This window comes from Terrapene carolina, unplaced genomic scaffold (genome assembly GCF_002925995.2).
Source record: "Terrapene carolina triunguis isolate 2854851 unplaced genomic scaffold, T_m_triunguis-2.0 Scaffold194, whole genome shotgun sequence".
In the NCBI taxonomy this organism is placed as follows: Eukaryota; Metazoa; Chordata; order Testudines; family Emydidae; genus Terrapene; species Terrapene triunguis.
In genome coordinates this window covers 6520059-6530120 of record NW_020664545.1, presented here as the reverse complement: position 1 = coordinate 6530120, position 10062 = coordinate 6520059, and the positions used below count along the sequence as shown (strand labels likewise).

At 55.3% G+C, this 10062-nt stretch overlaps 1 protein-coding gene across 1 annotated transcript in view; it reads right to left on the bottom strand.

Annotated features, from left to right (window-relative positions):
* The window catches only part of CELF5 (CUGBP Elav-like family member 5), a 57233-nt gene that overhangs the window by 4075 nt on the left and 43096 nt on the right, over window positions 1-10062 (bottom strand). The window contains exons 6-10 of the mRNA XM_024221901.1: window positions 8888-9034; window positions 2222-2366; window positions 1679-1825; window positions 1238-1300; window positions 1064-1147 (exon numbers count right to left, since the gene is read on the bottom strand). Coding sequence (XP_024077669.1) covers window positions 1064-1147; window positions 1238-1300; window positions 1679-1825; window positions 2222-2366; window positions 8888-9034 — 586 coding nt within the window. The remainder of the gene's footprint in view (window positions 1-1063; window positions 1148-1237; window positions 1301-1678; window positions 1826-2221; window positions 2367-8887; window positions 9035-10062) is intronic.

The window sequence follows — 10062 nt, the reverse complement described above, 5'->3', positions numbered from 1 at the left end:
GGCGCTCTGGCCGCCGGGGGGGAGACCGGAGCCGCCGCCGGGGCTCGCGGCCCTGCCCCTGGCGCTCTGGCCGCTGGGGGGGAGACCGGAGCCGCCGCCGGGGCTCGCCGCCCTCCCCCAGGGGCTCCGGCCGCCCCCCCCCGGCAAAAAAGCCAGAGCCGGCCCTGGTTCCATTGGCATGAATTTAGCCCTGGTGGAAGCCGCTGGGTTGAGAGCCCTGGGGACTCATTGTTAAGGTCTGGACCTTGGAGTTGAAGTCCCATCTGAAAGACGACCACACGGTAAACCTCGAGGCTTGCGCTGGACACCCCCGGGGAAGGGCTGAGCCGGCACTGCCAACTCAGCCACTAGTCCCAGGCAGCCTGCAGATTACAAACCGGCTGATTAAAGCAGTGACCCAGGCCCTCGATGGAGCCTGCTGCATTGAGCAGGGATGGCTGGGGGAATCCACCAACGCTCCTCCCAGAAGAGCCGGGAGGAGCCGCTGAGAGCGATGCCAGGGGCTCTCGCCCCATGCTGGGCCAGCTATGCATGCCAGTCTCAGGAATCTGATTCAACCCTTTGGCATGGCAGGGCAGAGCAGTAACTGCGCTGCCGGTGCAGGATGATAACAATATCCTCATCCCTTTCGGGTCACATTATTGAAAGTGACAGGCTGGGGGCCCGGAAAGTCTAAGAAGTGCAGAGACCGCTTTGCAGCACCCGGCTCTACCATCTTCACTGGGGCTGTTTGATGCCAGATGGAGTGCATCTCTTCCCTCTCATCAAGGGCCTGATCCGGGCTTTCCGCTGACTTCCACAGGCTGCGGATCAGGCCCCGTGTGACTGGGGACGACCCCAGAAGGGGGCTTGTGCAACTGGCGTGGTTTGGTGGCACCAACGCTGCCAGCTTTGAAGCCAAGCCATGGCTCATGGGTTGGGCTTCTCCGGGGCACTGTGTGGAGCCTGCTCACCCTCCACGGGGGAGATCAGAGCCCACGAGGCTCAGCTCCCCCAAGGGAATCCCACGAGCGTCAGAGCGTCAGCCCCCAGACCGGAGCTTCCCGTTGTCCCAAGTCCTCACCTTCTCGCTGCTGCTGCTGCAGGATGGGATGCGGCTGGGGGATGGTCTGGGCTATCGGGGTGATGGTCGTGGTCGGATACATGGCTGCGGTCAACGAGACGTAACAAACCAGTTATCCAACGGAACGTGAACACAAGGGAAGTCTAGGGGAGGGCCGTAAAAGGGGACAGGTACCTGCATACTGCTGAACCCCGGTAAAGGCTGGGTGCAAGGTCTCTGCCACCGAGGGGCTCTGAGCTGGAGTGAGGGAGAGAAAGAGAAAGGAATAAAAAGGGAATCGTGGGAGAGCTAGATATGCGCTCTCTGACTCTGCCGCAAGCCCAAGGGACCCAGAGCGGCTGCCAGCAGCTATGAGAAACTCCTTGTTTGGGAAGCCAGGGACGGTTACTAGTTCTGGCTCCCTGAGGTCTCTGGTTTGTGATGTGTGGCTAAGCCCAGACACAGAGAGGGTGAGAGAGAGAGACCTAGAACAAGCCGGGATGGGGAGCGGGAGGAGAGAGAACACAGAGTAACAAGAGCCACCGCATTTCATTGGGGAGATGGTGGAGTCGATCGGATCGTCTGGCCCTACGAGCCAGGAAGATGGCAGTCAAGGGTCCTCCCCTTCCTCCATACCTGGGTAGGGCACGAGGCCGTTGGCGTAAACCGTCTCCAAGGTGGGATGGCCACTCGGGAAAGGCACCACCCCGGTGAACCCGTTTGTGATTGGCGCTACCAGCCCCGGAACTGCAGCTGTGCCCAGGAGAGGAGGCGAGTGTAGCCCTGAGGGAAAAGGCAAACAAATCCCACGTTAGCTTGGCCTCCACAACCCACAACGATTCATTATCATCTTCTGGCTGGCACTGCTGCAAAGAAGCTCACAACCATAGAACCCACCGGACCAGGAGGGACCTTGAGAGGTCTCCTAGTCCTGTCCCCTGCTGGAGACAGGGCAGTGCTGTGGGGATAGCTGCACAATGCCACAGGCCTAAATAGCATTGGTAGGGCACTGCTGTAAAGAAGCTCGCAGCACTGGAGCTCTGCAAGCCAGGGATAGTCTGTTGCCTAGCACAATGGGGCCTCGTTCTTGGTTGTTACCTAAACCCTACGTGGGTAAATAATAGTAATAATAGTAACTCTGCTCTACTCAGAGCTGAGGGTGGTGGGCAGGGCACCTACCTGAGGTGGGTGCAATAGGGGTGGCTGGTAGCCCGTTTAGACTGACGGCGCCGATCTGCTGGATATGGCACGGGGAAAAGGTGACGCCTGGGCTCAGGTAGCTGCCATGAGACGTGGAGAGAACCGTCGTCTGCTGCTGCATCAGCTGTGAAACGAAGCAAAGAGACGTCCCTTCAGCCCTGGTGCAAGGGTACGTCTAATAAGTTACTCAGCCCCGGGCTCCAGGGCCAGCCCTCCCCCCGTCCATTCACACAGCGCCCACATGCTAACCCCACCCCAGCTACTAACTCAGCCACAGGATCTGAGAGGCAGGTTTCATCTCCAACCAGCCACTAGGGGGCACCAGATTCCAACAATCCACCCCAAATTCTAGCGCTCAGACAGCCTGGCTGGCGAGGCCCTCCCGGGTGATGGGGCTAGGAGCATCCTTGCTCCCTGGATACTCACCTGAGCGACGGCTCCTGCAGGGGCAGCTCCAGGCCAGCAAGGCACCGCAAACACAACCTCGCAGACAAACCCCGCTGAGCTTCAACCCCAAATTGGCCCCCGTGGATGTGATCGTGGGTCTGATTCAACAGAGGAAGGAGCCGATTCCCTGCGGCTGGGTTGGGAGGCGGCCGGACAAGCTCCTGGGAAGAGCCGCTCCCAAGAGGTTTATGTCAATGTCTCACCCAAACCCTGGCCTCGACTGAGCTCCCAAACTCCAGCTCTTAACACCACCCCTTCTCTCTGGCCCATCTCTCTAGTACTGTAACAAATCCACTGCCTCCTGGGCCATTTCTGTGCTGCACACCAGGACCCCCCCATGGCAGCAGCCAGGCTAGAACTTGGGGATCTTCCTGTTCTGAAAACACGGGTCCCCAGAGTTTGAGCTAAAGAAGAATCACTGTTAGCAGTATGGGGTCAATGACACACAGCTGAAAAGCTCTGATTTCTGTTCCACAAAGGGCAGCGGTACCGCATACATATTCGCCAGCTCATTACAAGAGAAGCCCACAGGTACTTGGATGCGTTGTGTGGCGATAGAACTGCCTCCACCCCATGCTCCTCCTCCCAGTCTTGTCTTCATCTACTCATGAAGGGAGACCTTATAAATGAACCAGACAAGTTAGAGATGCTAAAGGACCAGTAAGGCATTTCCTCCCAGCCCTCTCCCACCAGGGGACCAGTGCAAGACTGCTCTCTAGGAAGCATTCCTTAGTATGGGTTTCACTAGCCCGAAGGATGGGAATTCCACTAGGCAGCTCTGTGAGACCGCTCCCCTCACACTCTGCCCTTTGCCAGGAGACGGCTGTTATACGTTTGTATTTTGCTCAGACACATGCAGTCCCTTTTAGACTCCACACTAACAACACACAGCACTCGCTGGGGCTGAGATCACGTCACAGACTTTGCCATACAAAATCAGAGCAATTTTGCCTCCAGAAGCAGCCTTCGCCTGGTGCCTCAGGGGAAGGCAAACCCCCTTGGCCCCATAATGCACCTGGCTAACTAGGTAGTGATGCACATTGGGGTAGGAGAGGGGGAGGAAGGGAAAATTCTTCCTGACCCCTGCGGCCATCCGTTGATGCTCTGAAGCATGAGATTTGATTACGCAGATCTTAGCGCAAATAGCTGCAAAAGTCATTAATGGCCACCAAATTATCCCGCCCCTTTATAGCCCTGTGATAGCATTGGACACCACTGTTTCTCACAGGCAAGAATGACAGTGAGTAAATGGTGTGACATGTGCAGGGAGGAAGACCTTTGTGTGATGATCCACAGTGCCCAGGCTGGGAGCTAATGAGCCAGAGAAAACCCCAAGGTCTGTCTGTGTCCAGAAGCCTCAATAGAGAATCCCCTTATATTCACTCCCCTCCTGTCTCTTCTCTAGTCTAATGGATACTGCATCAACTTAACTCACCCCTTAAGAAGACTGAGTATATACAGAGCCTTTGCAACCAAGGTGGCCCAGAGATCAGCAAACACGGGACCGAAGCAGTGAATTCTAGAGTCAAGGAGCTGGTAGCTCCTAGACATATCAATCTAGCTTGAGCACCTCATCCGATCACTGCTGTTTTTGAGTCAAAATAGGAGTTGGCTAAGTTGTGGCATTAATGTCTCTTTAGAGTGGCACAAGCAAGGCCTGCTGGAGCAATATTCAGCTCAGCAGGGCAGCAGCGGGATGGGTGGGAGAATCATAGAATCACAGACATGTCGGGCTGGAAGGGACCTCGAGAGGTCATCTAACCCAGCCCCCTGTGCTCAGGCAGGACCAAGTAAACCTACCGTGTTTCCCCGAAAATAAGACAGTGTCTTATATTAATTTTTGCTCCCAAAGATGCGCTAGGTCTTATTTTCAGGGGAGGTCTTATTTTTCTTGTCCTGCGGCCAATCAGTGAGCCGCGCGGCGGCGCCCGCCGCTAGGTCTTATTTTCGGGGGATGCCTTATATTACAGCGAGAGGCAAAACTGGAAGTAGGTCTTATCTTCGGGGGATGTCTTACTTTTGGGGAAACAGGGTAGCTTTGTAGCTCCCATGAGATCTACGGGGGGTGGACGGGGAATCAATAAAGTGTTTTGGCTTCTGGGTAGAAAATTCCCTTCCCTGAAGGCGCCTGCACATCGCAACGGGAGTCACACCACCCGTGTCGCTTATCCGTGCAGGGCACAATATTAGTGGGAAAGAGGGTGCAGTCTGACTGCCACATCCTCCCACCCCAAAGGAAATGCCCCAGGTGAGGCCACCACCCCAGGGCCTCTACGCAGAGCCTTCTACATGCTAATGGGAAGGCCACAGAGCCGCTACCTGGGACACCACATGGACACTCCCCGGAAGAAGCTGCTTGTCTGCCTATGAACCTGGGTTGTCACTATTCCCGCACGTGTGGTTTTTCCAGTGGTGCCCACTTCTAAGCAAAGCAGGGATAAGCTTGGTGGTTACTGGCCTGGGAGACCTCCTAGGCCAGGCAAGTCGGGGTTGGGAGTGTTGTGGGTATCTCAGTAGTAGAACAAGAGATGGTATCAAACCAGTACCCCAGGTTGGTGCTACGTGGCGCTGTGCTCCTGGAGGTGCTGTCTTTGGGAGGCGATGTTAAGCCAAGTCTTAACCACTCATGGTCCTTACGCAGGGTCACAACTGTTTTCCTTCTCTGCCTTGTGTAGGGAATTACCATCGCCATCGTTCTAACCCGTCTGATCGCTTCGGCCCAGAGACCCAGCGAGTCACAAGCTGGCGAAAACCTGCCGGCGTATTACGGAGCAAACAGACCAAACGAGGTTCCCTTGGGATCATGCAGTGCCACCATCACTTGCTGCACCGATACATTCTAATCACGTAGTGTCAAATCTTCCGCGTCAGTGCTGCCCTGGAAAAACCTGTAGCCGTTCCGGAGATCAGCTGAGGCTGCTCCCTGGATTGACGTTCGGAATACTTCTACAAGGACTCTGCTAGCAAATCCCTCCCCGGTACCGCCCCTTCCGCATCCGATGGGGGGCACTTCGAAGGGCGAACACTGCCGAGACGCACGACACCCTGATGTAGTCAGGGCGAGAACAGGCCAGGATCTCACCTCCAGCGAGAGGAGAAGCCAAAGATCAGGACAAGCCTAAGGTCCAAGGGAAGCAACAATCCAAGATTAAAGGCCCAGGGCTGGGCCACAGCCAATGAGAAGAGAAGGGGGAAGGCCAAAGGGAAGGAAAGCAGGCCAAGCCAAGAGTCAAGGAGGAAAAGGCCAGGAATGAAGTCAAGGAGAAGGAGTGGGAGGCAGGGCCAGTCAAGAGTGAAAGAGAAGATGAAGGCCAAGCCTAAAGTCAAAGACCTCTCACGCCATGACCTCCCTGCACCCCTGCCCCTGCCTACCCCACAATCTAACACACACACCAGAAACCAGCGTGGACAAAAGCCCCCACTGCGCCAATGCTGGCCCCCTTGGCTAGGATCTCGTTACAGCTAAACTAGATCAAGGGTGGCCAGTAGTTGGACGGGGGAGCTGGAAGCAAGCCCTGGGGTGCTGGAGAAGGCGATGCTGGTAGCTCAGGACAAGGCACTGTCCCGTCCAGGCCCTTACTCAACCAGTGTCCCAGGCGCTGGGTGCTGGTGAGAGGAGGAGGCGTCATCATTTGAATGACACGTAACACCAAGGTCCTGACCGGTGCTGGTCGTTATAGACCCGGCAATCATTTTCCAGAGAACAGTCCACTAGCCAGTCCTGGCCACGGCCCAGCTCCCTGAACTCCCCACTGCAGTTCCAGTCTGACACGGACGGTGTTCTTCCTCGCGTCCTGCCCCACCCCCGTTCAACGGGCAGAGGTGGCTGCGTTGGGGGGAGGGTGCGGAGCGAGTCCCCGGCGGGTACAATTTGAACTGAGAGCCATGTAAACGACTGACATCAATTGGGGTTAGGTCCAGGCAGCTTTTCCTCCCTCCAAACTCAGACAGTGTTCTTCCCTCGTGTGTGTGTGCGTGGCGGGGAGGGGTCCATGGGACAAAGGGGACTGAATGAAGGTTGCACCTAAGTCCAAATTTTTTGCTCCAGTGTAGCCTTGAGCAGGTCACTGAGGGTACGTCTACACTGCAGTAGAAGACCCATGGCACGGCCCCAGCCGACCTGGGTCAGCTGACTCGCGCTCACGGGACTCGGGCTGCAGGGCAGTGTGGACATTCGGGCTTGGGCTCTGAAACCCCACGAGGGGGCTGGGTCCCAGAGCGCAGGCTCCAACCTAAGACCAAACATCTGCACTGCAATTTGTAATCCCGCAGCCTGAGCTCTGCAAGCCCCAGTCAATTGTGCCAGGCTCTGAGACTTGGTTCTGCGGGGTTTTTTAGGACAGTGGAGACACGTGTAGAGTCTCTCTGGGCCTTTCTACCTTATATGAGGTAGTCAGCTGACCTGAAGATGAAAAGAACCAACCAGCGTTGGATGCTCCACAGGAAGGTAGGATTCGCACTACCAGATGGGACCATTGGTCCATCAGGCTTGGATTCCTGCCTCTGACAATGGCCCAGATCCCACGGAAAAGAACACTATTGCCATCACACAGCTCTTTAACAACAGCGTTCCGCTCTGGTAGCCCTGGTCTGCAGCCAAAGGACCTGAGACCCCGTAGTAGGTCTTGAGTCTCAAAACATCCACTCAACGTGCAGCGGCAGTCAAAAAAGCAAACAGAATGCTGGGAATAATTAAGAAAGGGATAGATAATAGGACCGAAAATATCATATTGCCTCTATGTAAGTCCATGGTACGCCCACATCTTGAATACTGCGTGCAGATGTGGTCGCCCCATCTCAAAAAAGATATATTGGAATTGGAAAAGGTTCAGAAAAGGGCAACAAAAATGATTAGGGGTATGGAACGGCTTCCGTATGAGGAGAGATTAATAAGACTGGGACTTTTCAGCTTGGAAAAGAGATGGCTAAGGGGAGATATGATTGAGGTCTATAAAATCATGACTGGTATAGAGAAAGTAGATAAGGAAGTGTTGTTTACTACTTCTCATAACACAAGAACTGGGGGTCACCAAATGAAATTAATAGGCAGCAGGTTTAAAACAAATAAAAGGAAGTATTTCTTCCCACAACGCAGAGTCAACCTGTGGAACTCCTTGCCAGAGGATGTTGTGAAGGCCAAGACCATAACAGGGTTCAAAAAAGAACTAGATACATTCATGCAGGATAGGTCCATCAATGGCTATTAGCCAGGATGGGCAGGGATGGCGTCCCTAGCCTCTGTTTGCCAGAAGCTGGGAATGGGCGACAGGGGATGGATCACTTGCTGATTACCTGTTCTGTTCATTGCCTCTGGGGCACCTGGCACTGGCCACTGTCGGAAGACAGGACACTGAGCTAGATGGACCCTTGGTCTGACCCAGTAGGGCCATTCTTATGTTCTTATGAATCTATCCTAGGCACAACCAGCCAGGAGAGAAATATAGCAGAGCTAGGTACGTTCTCCTCGATTCGAAGACTCTCCTAGCCACGGCAGGCCACGTGATCGCGCCAGCGAAGAGAGAAACACTCCAGAACCCACTTGAGAAGCTAGGATTTTCCTGAGCACTGCAGCAAAGCTAAGAGAGAAACTCACGACCCACCGTGGCACAATCATTCCCAAGGGCTAAGAGAGCTATACACCCAGCCCAGGGACACTATACCGGATGCTAGAGAAATACATCACAACTCGAAGACTGCATATCCAGGAGACAAGTCCCAGGCATCATGGCTCCAAACAGCCCACAAACCTCGGGAAGGTCTACACTGCTAGCTTGAGCTGACATCTCCAGGATAAGCTTTAATCTAGCTAGGCTGGGTCCCGGAGCAGTGAAGCAGCAGCACACCCGTCAGCACAGGGTAGTCTGGGACTGCAGCATAGACAGGCCCTACCAGAGAAATACACCAGGGCACACTTGCACTGTCTCTCAGGACCCCCAGACACTTCAACCGGTCCACTAGCTCCAGCAGGCACTGTACTGAAGCAATACGTCACAACTCAGAAATGAGACCAGATCTCTCCTGAGGGACCGTCGGCCAACCAGTCACACCCACTAGGAGAAACGCACCGGGGCCTGCAGCACAACAGGCTGAGAAGGGAACCCAGGAGACCACAGCAGACCGCTCCGGGAGCCGGTTGGTCTCCGCCAGCCCTGGTCTCCGTGGTGTCACGCCACGGCGATAGGGCCCCGCGATACTCACAGCCTGCGCGTACGCGCTGTACGGGCTGAACGGCAAGGTGAGAGACGGAGTGAAAATCCCCAGCTGCCCCACCATTTGCTGCATCCGACGTAGGGTCCTCTCCTTATCGGTGTCAGCAAACTTCACGACTAGACTGGAGGAGGCCCCCTATGCATAGAGAGAGGAGACAGAGAGACAGAGACAGAGACAGAGAGAGAGAAGAGCACAGCAGTGAGGGCATCGGGCGGCGTTGGCGGGAGCGGCAGCACAGAGAGGAAGAGAGGAGGAGGGTCAGCAGAACAGCAAATGTCAGAGTGAAAGGCTCAGGCTGAGATCCAAACCCGAGAGCTAGGGGGAGCCCTGCCCAGACACACAAGCTGGTGGACACAGATACAGACACGCACACAAGAAAACATGGTTGCTGCTGCAGGGATGCACAAGGATGCCCAGCCACAGGTGCAGGTGCAGCACCGAGCATCCGGCTGTCCTCACATCCACACGACACACAGCCGCAGATACTGGCAGTGAGGTGACAGGAAGGCACCGGTACAGCACTGGCGTACAGGGCACATATACACAACTGTGTATGCAGGCAAACAAGCAACACATGCATCCTAGAGTAACAACCGCCTGAGCAATGCAAAGTCCCACAGCACCCCGGGTGACACGGAGAGAGAACGCACAACTATACGGCAGCCATAGCTCCGGCACACAGGACAGATGTTGTTTCCCGCCCCCAAGCATGTACGAAGCATGTACATCCATGCACACCACACCCCAGAATACTCACAGTCACACCCACTCTGGACACAAGTACATGCTCCTTTCTACACACACCCCAGCCCCGGGTGACGGAAAGGCAGACAACAGGGCACGCACACCGCCATATGTACAGGCAGAGTAGATAAAGATGTACTCTGTCCCAGGACCCCCTAATCACACCGACCCCAAAGCAATCACAGATACACAATCGCAAACTCTAACATCCAGGTAACAAGGCGGCACATCAGGTCACACACAGCCACATGCCTATAGGAGCCCAAATACACACACACGCCCTGCCCTGTCCACTCACAGTGAGACCTACCACGGCAAACACAACACCACAACCGCCACCCCTGCCTAAGATAGTCAGGATGATGGGATACACTGGGCACATACAACCGAACGCGCAGGCAGAGCAGTAACACATACTC